This window comes from Centropristis striata, chromosome 19 (genome assembly GCF_030273125.1).
Source record: "Centropristis striata isolate RG_2023a ecotype Rhode Island chromosome 19, C.striata_1.0, whole genome shotgun sequence".
NCBI lineage: Eukaryota > Metazoa > Chordata > Actinopteri > Perciformes > Serranidae > Centropristis > Centropristis striata.
In genome coordinates, this window is record NC_081535.1 from 11674377 (window position 1) to 11693051 (window position 18675).

The 18675-nt window shown below is 38.6% G+C and overlaps 1 protein-coding gene across 1 annotated transcript in view; it reads right to left on the minus strand.

Moving 5' to 3' along the window:
• Window positions 1-11545: 11545 nt before the first annotated feature.
• Window positions 11546-18675, minus strand: part of fam163ba (family with sequence similarity 163 member B, genome duplicate a) — a 30942-nt gene continuing 23812 nt past the window's right edge. The window contains exons 2-3 of the mRNA XM_059358410.1: window positions 17307-17422; window positions 11546-13148 (exon numbers count right to left, since the gene is read on the minus strand). Of these exons, the coding sequence (XP_059214393.1) occupies window positions 12705-13148; window positions 17307-17399 (537 nt within the window). The 5' untranslated portion in view covers window positions 17400-17422 and the 3' untranslated portion in view covers window positions 11546-12704. The remainder of the gene's footprint in view (window positions 13149-17306; window positions 17423-18675) is intronic.

Below are 18675 nucleotides of genomic sequence, written 5' to 3' on the forward strand. Positions count from 1 at the left end.
CTGAAGAAACACACAAACACACACAACTGGTCTCAAATAAAAGCACAAATACAAACATCTAATAAAGTCAAATCAGCTAATAAAACTAAGTGGTGGCAAAAAAGAGCACACCTGGGCATACACATGCATTAGAGGTGTTTCACAAAATTATTGGTGGATATCCACACTACTGATTTCTCCCCTCCCAACACTAAACTGAATCATCAACATTACATACTTAACCTCAACCCACACCGTTGAAGTTGGACCTCAAAGACAGAAATACAGGAAGACCAACAAACACAGCTGTACTCACTCAGCCTCCAGCTGTGCTATCTCTGCATCCAGCTGCTCTCTCCTCTTCTCCAGCTCAGCTACCTCCTCTGCAGGGCTAACTTTAGCACTTTCGGTTACTTGAAGCTGTCAGGTGCAAAGCAGACAACTATAGTGGGGTACACATGTCACACTGCACAGATGATTGTGTGTGTGTGTGTGTGTGTGTGTGTGTGTGTGTGTGTGTGTGTGTGTTACACAGAGAGAGAGGTGTGTTACTTACAGGTGATTTGAAGTTGGAGTGTACTCTCTTAAACTTTGAGAATGGAGTTCTAGGGAGAGAGGGGAGGAAACTATTATTAAAGACAAGATGCCTTTCACATTAACGCTCAAAAATAAATTAATCATGGATAATAATAGCAATATAAGCTGTATTTTCTGTGCGAACATACAAAGAGATCAACAACAGGTTTACAGAAAGAGTGCAAACTTCCCACAACAATTTTCAAACTTGATACACGAACACACATGGACAAACATCATATCACTTAAGTTAGATTAATTCAAGCAGCTGTAAACATGAATTTTGAAGCCAAGTCTTTATCAGTTTTCTAGCTATGGATAAATCATTATAATAATTAAACCAATGATTACTTAGATGACAATTGCAAGGACATATCTAATGTTTTTTATTTGTTGTCATAATCTGTCATGGTAAAAATAACTAATTGTTAGACAATATTTTTTTAAACAAGTTCAACAGATTAAGTGGGGTGCCCAGAGGAACTCATGGGAGCGAAAGGGTAGGTGTTTAGATTTTATTAAAAGAGAATATATGATTTTGCTGTCAACCATAAAGAGGGTAAACTCTCACTTCTAGTAAATTCTTGACTTCATTTGCCAGCTAACAAAAAGGCCATTCATTAATGCAATTTCCCACAATAAAACCCTGGCAAATAAACTTTGCAACATATAATATCTGAGGTTAGATTTCTGTCTACACCAAAATCCTTTTTGTAAAGAAGAAAGTGAGTACAAAAGCGTTTAATAATAATAAAGTGACATCTCTGAGCATTTTAACGTCACAGCCACAAAAAAGAGTTAATATTACAGTTACAGCACATTTCGTCTCAGTAGGGTCTTGGGACAATATCACAGCGACACAGGGGGATTTAAAATGCTCACACCTCATTACACTGACAATAACAATATCCGGTGTTATGTCCTTACTGGTTTCCAAACTAACTGGTTACTGTTACTCGTGTGTGCAGCTGTGTTTTGCCTCAGTTAGCGATTCATCACATATTTAATAAACATTTAACTGGCGATTTCCAGGTCGCACTCCTATCTACTGTGGATAATATTGTTGTATAAGTGAACACTACATCACCAGCCACCTATACATATAAAGAAAGCATTGAAAATATAATATTTGCAAGGTCGGTTAGAGCTGGATTCAAATTCACTACAAAAAAAATGTAATTGATCATGAGCCATCACTTCTACAGTCATGGAAAAAATGATTAGACCACCTTGTTTTCTTCCATTTCTTGTTCATTTTAATACCCGATACAACTAAAAGTACATTTGTTTGGACAAATATAATAACAACAGAAATAGCTCATAAAATTTAAATGTCTAGATATCGGCTCCTAAATAAACTCTTATTTGCTATTTTTGTTGTTATCATTATATTTCTCCAAACAAATGTACCTAGTTGTACCAGCCATTGAAATGAACAAGAAAGCAAGGAGAAAACAAGGGTGGTCTAATAATTACTTCCATGACTGTATATGTTTATTAAATATGTGACGAATCTACTAAATGAGGCAGACAACAGCTGCACACACCAGTACGGGCACCAGTTAGTTCGGAAACCATTAAGGACACAACTCCGGCCATAATTAGTTAGTTAGCATTAGTGCTAACTATTTACGGATTACCTTTTCAGCCCTCCTTTATTCAAGTCGTTCCCCTCCGGTGTCGAAACTGGACACTTATTTGTACCACATTGAGTTTCAGCAGCCTGCTCTGTGTTCATGCTGTCTTAAATGTTATGAAAATAAGAGTGGTATGGCTAGTTAAATGAAGCACGAAGAGCATATCAACACTGACAAAAAGGAGGAAGTTTGGAATTCGCGGCTGACGTTAATCAGACTCTTACTGAATCCGGATTGGTTCTTGTCGAAACTTAGGGGCGGGACCTGAATATGATTGGCTTATCAGTGAACAGGTTGTGTGACACTTTATTTCCATAACAACGCTACTTCGTTATTAAAATATTTAACACTATCATCCTAAACGACTTATTTGGTTTTATATATGATACTCTTAGTCCCAACCTCCAAAATATTCAGTTTAAAATAATGTAAAACAGTGAAAAGCAGGACATCTCTATATATGAGAGGCTGAAAATAGCATTGTTCATTGTTTTATTTTTTATTAATAATTACTTTAACGATAAATTGATTGTCAACAAAGTTGGCGATTATTTCCCTGTCAATTAACTTATCGATTATTCAACTAATCGGTGTTGCTCTAATCACATCATAAAATTATCAGTGACCTTTTTCAAGCGTTTCATTAAAATTGGATGTAAGAGTGAAATATTCATCTTAAAGCTAAATCTGACAGTGGCTGTCTTTAAAAAAAAAAAAAACTAATAATTAATAGTTAACTAACAACCAGAGAGCCTATGTTTGGCCGGCTTGTATCAACAAAGCCACGAGCCTTATTAGACCACCAGATGGCGACAAAGGACAATTTAAATTGACTCTTTAATTTCTGCCTTCATCACGTTTCCCTGTTGAGTCCCTCTCACAACATACACATCTCTCTCTCTCTCTCTCTCTCTCTCTCTCTCTCTCTCTCTCTCTCTCTCTCTCTGTCTGAACCAACCCACTCACTTGTTGACTGAGAAAATATATTGCATAATGTGAGAGTGATGTGGCATAATATTCATGTGCTAATCTAAACTGAGGCTACCAACCAAGGTGCCTGTAGTTCAAAGCCACCAGCCCTTTTAATCTAAATCGGTGGTGGATTAAAAAAGCAAAAGGTCACGTTCAATCCACAAACACAAACACAGACGCACACACATACACTTTTCCACCACATATTGGGGCCAGTACAGTTCACTGGGCAAATACCAAAGGAAGGAGGAACACAGCAAAATAGATTTTGCTATTAAAACACAGAGAGAAAGAGAAAGAGAAAGAGAGAGAGAGACTGGGTTCATAGAGACAAGAAGAGGGTGAGACAGAAAGGCAGACAAAATGTGTATCCAGGGGGGGTGGTGGTGTTGGGGGTGTGGAGGACATAACATTGAGTCCATTCTGCGTTATGTCCTCAGGATTCATTGCTTATTTATTAGTTGTTATACAGAGACAGAGAGGGTCTGGAATGAAAAATTCAGACAGGAGGCATGGCCTTTTCTCCTTTTAGAAATCTCAAGATTACACACACTGGGCAGTAATGGCTCCTGCACGCAGTCGCGTGTGTGTGTGTGTGTGTGTGTGTGTGTTTGTAAGAGAGAGAGAGAGCGAGACAGAGAGGGAAAGATTTGTGGAGGATAGCTGTTTCTCCACAACTCTGACACAGCAATAAGCATCTGTGTGTGTGTGTGTGTGTGTGTGTGTGTGTGTGTGTGTGTGTGTGTGTGTGTGTGTGTGTGTGTGTGTTTATTTTCTGAATGGCTGCAATATATCTCTAACTTTCGTTCATTAAGGACACAAAGTCATTTGCGGGTGCAGTAATGACAGCAACGTTTTAGTCGCAGCAAATATAACATCTGTTGTTATTGTTAATGTGAGCAAGTGTCTGTGTACTTTGGTCTATAGTCTAGAAAGAAAGTGCTTCTTCCTAATGTGCTACCAACCTCTCAAAGCTTGGACTGCTTGTGTTTATTTTTGGCAGTCAGGGTAATGTCCATATTGGTAGTGATGGGGTCCCAGGAATGCCAAAAAAAAAAAAAAAAGGACGAAAGTGTTGGCAAGCAATGATCTGCATATGTTCTCTCATGAAACATAGCAGTCTTTGTTTAGGCTCAGAAGCGCTCCTTAATGCTTTATATGAGTGTAATTAGAAGTAGTCAAGTTTGAAGGTCAATGGGTGTATTGTTTGATATATAACAGTTTGAACTGTCATCGTAGGAAAATCGCAGGTGTTGCTAATAACAATAATTGTAGCTCTATTCTATTCAGGACTCTCAGTAAGTCTTAAATGTGTGACAATCACACAGCTTGCACAATACCAGGACCCTGAAACTGAAGCACCTAACTAGAATTCAGCCATCATTAGTTTTATTATTCATTGTGTTTTTCTGTGATTTGTCAAAATATCTTTTGTGAAAAGGGCCGATTGTGTGTTTAATTATTTTAATCTATGTCATATTTGAATTTTTAATCTTAAAGGTGGGGAGTACAATTTTCAGAACATTAATATACAGCTGCATGTCAATACGTTAGAATATGATGGATAAGGTCCATTTCCAGTAGTTCAAGTCAAATAGCCCCAACCAAGTATTAAGTATGTACTCATAGATTGACATACTTTTCAGAGGCCAACATTTTCATATTAAACATACTTTTTAAAATTGGTCTTTTGTAATATTAAATTTTTTTTAAGACACTGTTTTTTAGGTCTTCATTAAATGTAAGCCATAATCATTATAATTAGAAGAAATTAAATAAATTAAGACATGAACTGTTTCATTCTATGTGTAATGGGTCTATATAATGTGTTATTTCCACTTTTTGAATTGAATTACTGACATAAATTAACTTTTCTATGATATTCTAATTTATTGACATGCACCTGTAGCAGTAAACAAATATGTAAAGATGTAGGGGAGTTATGGCGTTTCGAGCAGAGAAGTCACACTCCACACTCACACTCCGTCCGTGTGTCATCTGAGGCTCTCTGTTCTTTGTTTGTCTGTTCCATGAGTGCATGTTAGTGCATGTGTAACATGAGGTCATGTCCCACTGGCTAGTTGATCGTGAGCACTACCCAGGCCGTTTGACGTGGGAGAGTTGTGCTCATACATCGGTTACTGCTGACAATGACACTGTCCCACCAACATGTTATGAGAACATGGTCGTAGAAGCCAGGTCGTCTCTGTGAGTGTGAGATTATCCCCATTAACATTGTTAGCCCAGCACTGTTGTTAGTACTGTTAGCACAAATAATAATGCCACTGTCCTCACCTATGGTTGCAGTACAACGTTAGCACCATAGGTTATCACACTCTAGTGAGTGTGAATTAATCTGCATTAACTCATAATTAAAATTTAAAACTGTTGTTAGCACTGTAGGCACTGCTGATAATGCAGAACGGTGCTAATTTCGGCGCAGCCACCTCCATGTTTGCCACCTAGCTCAGATTAAATTGTGTTCTTAAAGTTGTTCAAAACACCTTTAACTCTAGGTCCACTTACCAAGTCATTCTGAGCAAACTCCCAACCTTTGACGACGCCCATTATATAATTGGCTTCTCTGGAAAATGGCAGCAAATTGAGCTTGACTTAACTTTTACTTTTTTGTTCTTTGTTTCCAAGTTAAAGAATGAACATTCATGCTCAACACATTTGTATATTACCTTGGGCTAGTTTCAGCCTAACCCAATCTCAAGTACCGTTTTATAGTGTTTGCTGAGGTAAACGATCACATTTCCTGCTCAATTTTGGACAGACAAGACGTTATTTTCCAAAACAGACATCTCAAAGCAAGAAATGAAATCCGATGAAAAAGGAAACGGGACTGAGAGGAGGGAAAAGGACAAGAGACTGAAACAGCTGGAGAATAAGAGGAAAGGAGGAGAAGGTAAGGAAGCTTCATATTTATCATGTTTATAATTCATGGAAGCCCAGCCGCTCCTCCGTACTGCATCTAAATTCCACTGCTGGAGAATTATGACCTGGGACTATGAAATATACACACAGACACACATACACACACACAACATGTAGTAAAGAGAGTAAAGGAGGGTGGAAGATAGAGGAAGAAGAAGAAGAAGAAGAAGAGAGAGAGAGTGTGTGCAGGAGATGCAGTGGACGGAGAGGGTGAGAGAGAGTGAGCACACTGCTGCAGGATGAGGGTAGATGAGGAGGATGATTCAAAGCATGTCATAAAATATCGATACACCTCTAAAGGTTGCGCTACGAGCTCTGCTTACACTCTTGGCGATTATGCCTCTAAATAATTCACAAAGCCTGCACAAGCATTTATTAACACAAATACAGGTCAAACTTTTATGCAAACAAATACAGAAATTGATTTAAAAAATACACACATCTCAAAAACCTCCACACATATATGTATGATGTTGTGCACCACACATGGACAAAGTATTTAGATTTTTGCCTTTATTCTGAAAAAGAGAAAAATCCTACTACTGTGTTTACATAATGAAAATTAATATTCCACTAATATTCCCTTTTACATGCAGTCGTGCATACTCCGGTTAACATTACATGCTATTTATCACATTTCTCTCTTTCTTTCCTTCAACCACTTTGCTTGTGAACTGTTTTTTGGCATTACAGTCTGCAGAAGGATGAGGTTGGGGTGGCTGAATGGGTGAAACGAACCCAGGACTTTCACTCAGGTGACCTGTGTTTGGGACATGTTTATGTTTTAGGTTTACCTGTAAATTATCTTCTGTACTTAAATATTATATTTTAACGTCACACTGTACTTAAGCTACATAACTGCAGCTATTTAAAAAAAAAGCTTAATGGAAACTGTGTCCAGTAGTTAGATACAGATCTTTTTCCTAACATAACCACATAGTTTTGTTGCCTCAACACATCCATCCAACCAGGTAATTTTTGTTAGCCACACCTTTGATCACTTAATTTAAAAGCATATTTGCTCATATCTAGTAACCTGTTGATAACCAAGTCCTTCAGCATGTTTAAAAATAGGCGTTTTTCTCCGTCTCACGGGAAATGTGGGTTTATCTTTTGGGCATGCATCATCTATACCCCAGTCTTGAAACCTGTTCGATTGTTGGTGTTTGTACAACATTAAAACAGCACTGACTGTAGACAGGCAAGAAGCCATGTGCTGCAAACTGCGGAAACAACCTCAATTGAAACAAATATTCCAATTGTGCAGTACATGACCAAAGAATACTCCTAAAACCCAAGTAATCAAGATATTCCACATGTCTTAAGGCAATATACGCAGATATATGGGGTATACCCACTTCTTTTTCTGGGGTTTTACAGCACATCTATTAGCCACCCAAAAACATTTGAGTATATAGGTCAGTATACCCACTTCCTCCTTGGTAACCAACCCATCAACTACCACAACACCTCTGATCCTAGTGGAATATGCTATTTACATGACTCAATTTCAGAATACTGTATGTATATAGTGATAAATACTGGAATATTAGTGTGCATGTAAATGTACCAAGTGGCTTCACTGAAATACAAACACATTTGGAGGTTTGGCTGGAGTAGTACTAGAAGGAAAGATTGCTGTTTATTTTTAGCTGTTTGGACTAGCGTGCACAGCCTTGGTGAAGGACTCTTTGATAGAAAGCAGCTGATGGATCGTTTGGCTCTTTTAGTTATGAGGCAGACTCTTGCTGAGCTAGACAATGTCAGCCGTGATGGAAGGAGACCGCCGCAATCCTCCGATCCCACTTTCAGAACAACATCTCAATCAAAATGGTATTGACTCCCATATCAGGTGTTTGTAAGTGAATGTTACGGACGATTTTACTTTTGACAAGGCCGGGGCGAGCACTTGACTCTGAGCCAAGCTACAGTATGCTAAACATGTTCTGGACCTCAAACTGAGATGCAATGTTATCAGACAAGTAGTATAATTACATGTAAATCATGTCGACTGTAAAGAGAATAAATAAATGCTTTTCCAGCCATTTTTTCTCGTGCGTGGAATGCAAGTGTGACAGTAATTCCCTGTTACAGTGCAATTCATGTAGACATAAATGAGAGTTTGAATGCAGCCACATCAAAGAGAATCCATCATAATCTGAAAGGTTTTTCATGTCTGAAGCAGTGCTGTTGTATTAATGCCATCACAAAATGGCTATTCATGTCTCTGCCAGGGAGGCCTCGGTTTGATATCAGCTCCTCTACGCCTCCATCTGTCTGTGTATTCTGTGCTATGTGCTATTTCTCATTCATTAGCTCTGACTCATACTTTTAATAACTACCTCTATTTCCTCTCTGAAATACTTTTCAGTTGTTTTTTTCTATTGTATGATTAGTCTGCTTGACTCTCTGACTCACTCAGATTATTGTCAGAATAAAGCTTCCCATTTTCCTCTTTTAGCCTTTCCTGTACGGGTAACTTTTCATTGTGGCTATCCTCTCCTCGCCTCTGACTGTCAGGTTGGTTTATCATCACACTTTAAGCGTCCCATTCTTGTTTCTTAGCCTTCCCATTCAAACATGTTTGCTGTCACCTTGTCACCTCAGGGCCGACTGGATCTGTGTGCAGACAGACTTTATCGCTGCTGCTGTGGTTAGAGGTTTGGCAGGCTTCACTGTTTAATCTCTTCTAATGTGTCTGAAACATACTAGTAGGTTCACTGATTTCTCTCTGAGACATATTTCCACCTGGAAGCTCTTAGATAATACATCTTTTGGCTGAGCATAACAGCAATTTTGCTCTATGATTTGAGATGATGAACAGATGTTGGCTTATTAGCTCCATCAACATCAAATAGCCAACATATGCAGAATTAGATTCCCATTCAATGTAGGATGGGTCATTTTCCTTCAAAGAGACATCCAAACAAAGCTGCTTTGATCAGTCAAAGCAATCCTGCTTTCAAATCTAGACAAAAAATAAATCTTGTGTGTTCTCCCTCTCTCTGTGTGGCTCTGCTGTTTGCAGCATATATTTCATCTAGCTGATATTTACCCTGCGTTTAGCAGTTCACTAAATAAGATAATCCAGGATGATGCACTGTGCTTTTGGTTGAATCCACTGTTCAACATTTGGCAGCTTGCAGAAATATTCTCCTGTGGAGTCCTGCCCAGGCAATACACACTCTCATTACAGTTAATGCCCATTGATAAACCTTCCTATCAAGAGGCACTTCATATAAAAACACAATGCAAACATAATTGTAAAAAGGCAATATGTAGTTACTGGCCAAAGCTCCAAAAAGAAGAGAGGCAACATTGTAACAAATGACCTACTCCCAAACTGAGATTCTGTGTTCTGTGACTGTTGCAGTACAGAGCAAACAAAGTGATGAATTTTTGTAGGCAAATTTGAGAATTTGCAGATATTTTTTCTATTTTTGAATTGGATTTTGGATCATGGCAGAAAATAGGCTCTGTGGCAAACACACATCTCTGATGCTACTGCGTTCTGTTCAGCAGGATAATCTTTAATGTTTGAAGTGTTAATGCAGCCAACAGGAGTAAAAAGCTAACATTATGCTATAGCCAACTACACCACGGTTGCATGACTTCTACGTCACTAACGTTAGCTTCAGACAGCCTCTGACAAGCTAACCAGCGGTTTTGACAAGCTAGCGAATCTGTAGCCTAATAAATTCTTTGTTAACCTAATCTACGATCTACAAGAGTTTTAAAAACACGACTAGAGGCTGTAGGGCGGACTAATGAGAGAGTCTCTGTTCGTGTCCGGCGTGATAACGTTTAATGTCCCCGACAACCACTGTTGTCTCATTTAGCCACTCTTTAACTGTTTTTTAAGGACACGGAAAAAAAACCTAAATTCTCAAGTGGGGGGATTACTTACATATTTTATGTCATACAGCCAAACGCTAACATATTTTAAGCTTGTGTTAGCCAAAGACCTTATTTCAGGCATCTAACAAATATCCATTCAAAATCCTCATTGAGTTTGAGAGGAGAGACCCGAGGGCGCTAAAATACTAACTTACTTCCAGGTTTAAGAACTTAAGAAGCCCTATGGTCCCCGAAGAATATAGCTTTATTCTGTTTTTTTATTCTGGAGATTATTTGCTGGGCTGGGCTAGCTGGTCAGCATGCAAATTTCAGTAGATATGCCTGCAACACAGTACGTAGACATTATGAACATACATCAACACTGTAAATTCTTCATTCTGTTGATAATGTTAGTTAATTTTTAGTTAGTTTTAAACTAAATTTCTGTTCATATCTTATACATCACATCTTTAAATGTGTAAAAACAATTCTTGAATTAAACAAATGACTTTAGCCACAAGAGAATTTGACTCAACATTTAGCTTTGGTGAAATTAACAGCAACAACCAAGCAGATCAGAAAGATTTTCACACCATTTTATTAGCAACAATGTGTCTGTTAGTTATATATTAGAAACAAGGACAGAAACATTTCTGCTGTACTGTACTTAGTCTGAAAAACCAGCTGGATCATAAAATAAAGCAAGTAATTCAAATACTGTAGGGAAAAAGCAACACTGCATTTGAATATACACTTGTAATAATAATGATAATAATAATAATAATATTAATAATAAATTTCTCTCATAATTATTATGGCACAAAATTTCCTGTGCAACTGTCACATCTGTTTAAAAAGTAAGGAAAGCATAGCATTGAGACAGTGTGTGTACTGTGTGTGTGTGTGTGTGTGTGTGTGTGTGTGTGTGTGTGTGTCGTAGTGTATTTGCAGGAAAGCACATGTCACAAGAGGGAAAAAAAACTTGAAACAAAATCACTCACTGTTTCACTCTTTGGGAATATAAATGAGGATGATTGCTGACAAAATCAACAGAGAGAGAAGGGGGAGGTGGGGGTGGGGGAGGGGGGGCGGGGGGTACAACGGCGTTTACCATTAATTTTAAGAGAGGGGAGGTCCAAGAGGGACAATTCAATCAGCATCAAGCCCCTCACACAACAACAAGCATTTCTTCTTTAAATCAATAATTTCATTCATTAAACGTGTGTCCTGTGTCCTTAAATCTCGGCCACTGCTCCTCCAGTCAGAAAATCAGCCCTCCAGTGGGGCCGGTCAGCCAAGCGCAAAAAATAAAAACAATCCCAAGAAGGAACTCTCTGAGTACCTCAGAGGAAGAGCAAATATTCCTCAGTCCAACGAGTCGAGAGAAGAGAGTGACTGGAGTGTACGCTATGGCCTGTTAAATATTTATAGATGTGCCTTTAAAGGTGAATTAATCTTTAGCCCATGAATCCATATATCAACAAATCAGAGACGACACAGGGAATGCAGTGAAGAGTCCACAAAATAAAACCTCAGTGAGGAACTAAAAGGAACATCACACTGTAAAGTGTTACCGTAAAAAACGTTTTACTCCTCTGACTGCCACCTGAAAACTTCTGTGTTATAGCATTAATCAGCAAAATAAACATTTACAAAATAGAGTTTGTCACATCATCTGGTTGGGTCGTTAGCATAAATTTAAAGGTAAAGTGGCAAACTAATACAATCCCTTCACCCTTTATAATAAATGTTTAAAATGTTATTGCAACCCACCACTGGGTTCAGTATACATAGGGGAAACAGACTGTGTCTAATTGTATGGGATAAGAATCCTGGTATAACAACTGATCGAGTTATACACACACACGCACACATGCATGCAAGCACAGTCACACAAATGCACACATATGCAAGAACCCATTCCCCTTTGGCACCTGCAAGAACACAGAGGTCTGTCTCTGCTGAAGTGTAGTATACTGGATATGCACTTTGTGTTGTCAGCAGACGCTCAGAGAAACCAGCCTCTCGCCAAACTGGAGACCTCTATGAAAGGATGTGGAAAACAAGCAGGGATTTCCATCTTCTGTGAGCCCTTTATGTCTTAAAATATTATGGCCTAAGTTATCTATCTGAAATGTCAGTGGGTTGCAGCTAAAAACATGGCATCCCCCTTCCTCCACTGGTGGTGAGTGATATTTTATAATCTCTTTAATCTGTGGATGGAGGAACAGACAGATCATACCATCATGGGAGAGGGAAACACTGGACTTCTCCTAATCATATTTTGTTTGTACAGTAGCAGCTATGGCAGAGAGAAAATCCCTGCCGATTATGTCATTTTGACATGGCGGGAATCTGTGTGTCTTTCAGGCCATGGGTTGAAGAGTCCAGAGGAAGAAGGGCTACACAAACTTTATCAAATCGTAAAACAAATTCCATTCTTATTGTTAAAAAAGAGCTATTCAAAACAAAACAAACCAAGAAGTTCATGTTTTTGATAATTTAACATCTTTTAAATACTTTATACTCTATAGTGGCCCAAGTGTAAGGTCCCGGACCTGAGCATAGTACTTTTAAAATCCTGTCCTGAGAGCCATCTGTCCTTCATTCTGCAAGAGGTGACCAGTAGGACGAGACCAGACTAGATCAGACCATACTAGACTGGACTAAACTGGTCAAGATGACAAACACACAGTCTGGCTCAAGCCCAGTCCCGCCTAGGCCATCCCGATTCTTTCAAATTTACACCAACCTCGCCCCCAGCTAAACATCAGTGCTGATGCTGCAGCTGCGTGTGAACATGTCCCTCATGGTGACGGACCGGGCGAGGTTTGGTTTACGATAGTTTGTGATGTTCACAGGCACTGGCAGGTCCAGATCCTGCTGCTGGACGCTGCGGTAGCTGATCCGGTCGCCTCCGTTCCTCAACCCATCTGGCGGATGGAGGATCTGCGGCTGAGGGGGAGGCGGCTGGAGGTAGAAAGGCAGCTCATAGTGCGTACAGGAAGGACAGAAGGTCTGTGAGCGCGTTAGTTTCCTGGCCAGCGGAGGGGTGGAGAAGAGGGCGGGGCCATTGGGGATGGAGGAGGCGGCGGCCGTCGCCGCCACAATGTTGTGATTGGAGTGGACCGGTGGAAGGCGGGACGTAACGGCAAAGTCTGGCTCCTCCTCCTCCGACTCGGACTCTTCCTTCTTGCAGCAATAATACTGATGTTTGGAGATGGAGAAAGGGACAGAGATGAGGGAAGAAGAAGGGAGATAGTGGCAGGGGGAGAATTAGCAACATGGCAGAGTGATATAAAATGTAAGAGAGAAGAGGGAAATTGAAAAGAGGCATAACAAGAAGTTAATGAACAATAAAGAGAAGCGATAAGAGAAAGAGAGGGACATTTATTACACTAAAATGCCTGCATGGCCATGGTGTTTGTAGTAACACAGCAAAATAAATGCTTTGGCAAATTAGTTTTCATCCACTATCCAGCCAATAAAGTCTAGGTCAGCCTCTATGTTATAATAATTATGTTTACGTAGTATTATTTTACAATCATGGCAGCCAGAAAGCCAGAGGTTTTGTGCACACTGAGTAGAAGAAAATGTCAAATAAAAATCCATATAGAATAAATGCAGCTTCAATTTATGGATCCACACATTTATTATCATCATAACAGTACTACAGTCTGTTGTTTGCACACCCTGGAAGCATCCATTCACCCAACAATCTAACCCCACTTTAGCCAATTTTCCATGAGGTGCTCTGAAACCCGAGCTGCACCGTTTCTACAGCATGATGTCAAAAATGTTTTCTCTCTGAGTATATTTTTCTTCGTGCCAAATCCTCAACAATTACAGTTCAAACAGACTTGTAAAGAGAATCCACTTTTCAGTGGAAAATTTGTGTTTGCTATTTCTGGCCCACAAAATGTAGCTTTCAGATTCACTCCTGGCTTCCTGCCAACTAATAAGAAGCCATAATTTGTGGATGACTTTTGATTTTGCTGTGAAATATAAGACTCCCAATAACTGTAATCTGCTCTAAGTGGAAAGAATCATGTAATTTCCACTTGAGTAATGCTACCTTAGGTTTCACTTGATCTCGGTAAATGATTTATATAGGGCTTTCATCCAAGGTGCCTCTTATTCAGACAAACACACACACACACACACACACACACACACACACACACACACACACACACACAGTGAGCTACTGTAGAAAGCCCTAGCCCAGGGGTCAGCAACCTTTTACTAACAGAAGAGCAGTAATTGTATTCAAAAAGTGGAAATAATACATTATATAGAAACCATTACACACAGAATGAAACATTTCATTGTCTTAATTGATTTAATTTCTTCTAAAAAAAAGTATGTCCATCTATATGCACTCAATACTTGAACTACTGACTTGAACTACTGGAACTTGACTTTTCCATGATATTCTAATTTATTGAGATGCACCTGTACATTATACATATTAAGAGTACTCATTGATTATCAGCCCAATCTTGACTGTCACAACATCATTTTTATTTCTTCTGCTCCCTTTAAAACTCCATTATGTAATATTTTTTGACTTCATGCAATGTGAAAAGATTTCTAGTACTGCAGCATTCAGCCACTGTCAGAACCATTGTTTTGGTTTCCAACCTCCCCTCCTCCTTTTCCATATAAACTGTGTTTGATTGACTTCTGAAGTGTACAAACACCATACCCCAATGGAAAGCATTTAATGAAAGAAGAATCATTTTCACAATACATTTAAAGACAGTTTTTGAGATAATAACAGCATTATCTCCCATCATCTAAGATAGGCTAAATAAACTTGCAAACTGCTCTTGAAATGTTTTATGAAATGCATTCGGGTATTTAGAGCAAAGCTGATAAAAAATACTGTACGGAGCTTTTCAAATTTTGGATTCTTTGATGAAATTATTATAACGCTCCCTCAAGGAAAATGATATATTATTAATGTCCCAAGACTAAATTGAGACTCACATCTTGTGTATTTAAAAGCTAAAGAAATAACCAGTATTTTATGATTCCCACATGTTTAAATGAGAAGCTACTTAAAAACATGATGATCTTTTCGTCGATTCAAGCCACTTTGGTCTGAGTGGATGTAATGAATTGTAATTTCTAGAGTTTACTTTCAGGCCATTTAGACTGTTACAGCTGGAGCTTGCACAGCTGCACAAAAGGAAGCAGATTTGGGATAAAAGTTGATCAATTAGAGCAAGAGTTTACATTTTGATATCTGGAAAAAAGTTAGAGGAGAATATTGCTACCACTCTCCAGTTAATATTTTGTCGTTAATATGCACAAACATACAATGGTGGCAAAATCTACCTAACAGGAACTCTCAAAGATATTAGAGAGGAATAAATCTACTAATCTAACTCTCCACCAGAGCAAACAAGCACCTCAACCAAACTACTGCTTCAAGAAAGCGATTAAAAAGTAATAAGCATGAGTTCAATTGTGACTGAAATCGAAGCATTTTCTGTTTACCAAACTGATTTTAATGCTCCATTAAATGTCCAGGCAGTGAGGTGCACAGGGGATTTGCTCAGTGTAAAAGAAAGTAGGCTTATACAGTATAATATAAAACAGAAAAAAACCCAAATGCTTTAATAAGAATCCACAAACTGCAGTAATGCTTCCCGGTGGTGTTTTTAGGTTGATGTTTCAGCCTAACTGGAGTTTGTCAAGCATGAAAACACAAAGCAGCTTTTTTTTACCTAATTCCATTTTCATTTTATTCTTACAGAGTACAGGCCAAGACCTGATCTAAACACCAGAGCACAGAAAGACGGACACAAAAAGATTAGCTGCGATTGTGCACGTCCTGAGCGATTCCTGCAATATTGGATGACATTTCATGACATTTTATGTCAAATAGGTCGCAGCAGCATGATCACTGGCCATTATTACAAAACCCTGATATTATTAGATATGCTTTACGGGTCCTCCAAAAACACAACTTTTCCATCAAGAACACAAAGGGTTGTGCAGCCAGGCATCTCACTGCCTGGACTTTCAGTAAAGACAGAATATTCCTTGATTTCAGTCACAATTGCTTGTCAATTTTAAATTGCTTTCTTGAAGGAATAGTTCGGCATTTGGGCATTTTTTGGGGGGTGCCTGTTCGCTTTCTGGTGGAAAGTTAGATGAGTAGATTTATTCCTCCCTCATATCTGATATCTCGAGAGTTGCTGGTTTGCAACCATTTAATGCTAAGCTAAGCTAACCAGCTACTGGCTATAGGCTTGTTTATATTAGTGACATTGAAACTGGTAGCAATCTTCTCCTCTAACTTTTTTTAAGATATCAAAATGCAAAGTCTTGCTTTAATTCATCAAATGTTTACGTTTCAATCGATTTCTTGAAGCAGTAGTTCAGTTCAGGTGCTTGTTTGCTCTGGTGGAGAGTTAGATTAGTAGATTTTTTCCTCTTTAATATCTTAGAGAGTTGCTGGAAGGTAGATTTTGCCAACATTGTATGTTTTACGCATATTAACAACATGGAGAGTGGTAGCAATCTTCTCCTCTAACTTTTTTCCAGATATCAAAATTTAAACTTTTGCTTTAATTGATCAACTTTTATCCCAAATCTGCTTCCTTTTGTGCAGCTGTGCGAGCTCCAGCTGTAACAGTCTAAATGGCCTGAAAGTGAACTCTAGAAATTACAATTCATTACACCCACTCGGACAAAAGTGGCTTGAATCTCTGAAAAGAACATCGTTATATCAAGTAGCTCCTCATTTGAACATGTGTGAATCATAAAATACTAGTTATTAGCTTTAATAAAGGTGCATCCCAATAAATTAGAATATAGAAAAGTTTATTAATGTCAGTTATTCAAGTCAAAAGGTGGAAATAACACATTATATAGATAAATTACACACAGAATGAAACATTTCATGTCTTAATTTATTTAATTTCTTCTAATTATAATGATTATGGCTTACATTTAATGAAGACCTAAAGTTCAGTGTCTCAAAAAATTTGAATATTACAAAAGACCAATTTTAAAAAGCATGTTTAATATGGAAATTTTGACCTCTGAAAAGTATGTCCATTTATATGCACTCAATACTTGGTTGGGGCTATTTGACTTGAACTACTGGAAATTGACTTTTCCATCATATTCTAACGTATTGAAATGCACCTGTATACACAAGCCCTGACAGACATAAACAAAGGACGTAGCTTCACTTATAAGTTAATAGTTTTGGTAAATGAATGCCCGAAACACAAAATAGTCCTATGACTATCACCAAAGTGCTATACTAAAGGACAGCCCTTATTTTCAGCTCTGTGGACTTTCAGAGGAAAACCAGTGAATGTGAAAGTGTCTGTGTGGCCTCACCTGCAGCCTACAGTAGCACAGTACTGCGATGATAAGGAGTAATATAACTGTAGCTAGAATTCCACCAGTGATGACCACTGTCCCGGCTGTCATTCGAATGGCTCTCCATCAACACCCTGCAGAGAGTGAGAGGAGGGAAGGATGGGAGAAGAGGAGTAGAGAGAGAGAGAGAGAGAAAATGAGTGGGGGGGATATGGGGGTTAGCGAGAGAAGAAATGACGGAGGAGAAAGCACACAATTCATCAGCACACTGGCTTCATTAAGTAGATTATAACTGTGTGTCATCTGAGTGGTGCTTATTGAATTATCCAGCAGTTGGAAGACATGTAATAGAATCATCCTACAAATGCTGCTCGTAATATAGACAGGATCTCGGGCTGGAACGCATAGAAAAAAGAAGTGCGAGAGAGAGGGAAATCAGCATTCAACAGCAGCGATAGAAATGAGTTGAAGAAATGGCAAGGGAGCGAAGAGATAAATGGATGGTGGGAGTGAGGAGAGCTGAAGTGACTGAGCAGGTGATAGAAACAAAGACGGAGAGAGCGGCGAGCTGACATGGAGCGAGAGGGAGAAAGAGGTCAGGACGAGCTGAGTAATAGGGATACAAAGGGATTTGATGAATGGATATGAAATGGAGAGGCAAAATGATGGAGGGGGTGAATAAGGTGGTGTGAGAGATAAATGGGGAGAGGTGTAACATAAACAGAGGGCAGGTGGAAATGAAGAGGAGTGGAGAAAGACAAGATAAAGGGATGATGACAAAGGGAAACACGGGCCATGTTCAAAGTCGTATGAACACCCAGATATGTCCAATAGATTAGCAAGAAACCTCTCAGTATGAAACATAAATTTACGTTCAGGCAACAAAACCACTTGGTTAGGGTTAGGAAAAACCAACCATGTATGTCCTCCTATGAAAGTTGCTCAGCGGCGCATGAAGCCAAAAAAGTTTGTCTTCTGTTAAAAATTTTACCTGGATCTTCCATATCTAACTTCTCAGCATGAAACATAAATTTACTGGATATACTCAAATGGCTCAAAATGCATTGCTGCTCTTCAGACTGACCAATGATTCAGACAATTTAAATTATTAACCACTGGATAAAATAATTACAAATAATAGCAAGTGACATTAAGGTACATTTAAGAGGAAAATCACATATATAATGTACTGTAAAAAAAATAAATATATATATATATTTAACACTGAAGTATTTAATCATTTTAATTTGCCTTAAAATAATCATGGAAAATATTAAATTGAGTGGAAGAAGTAATGTTATTTGCATTTGTGATAAACAACTTTCATTCAATGTTAGCCCAAACCGGTAACATCATGATCAATACAGTCATGTCCACCCTGTCTTCT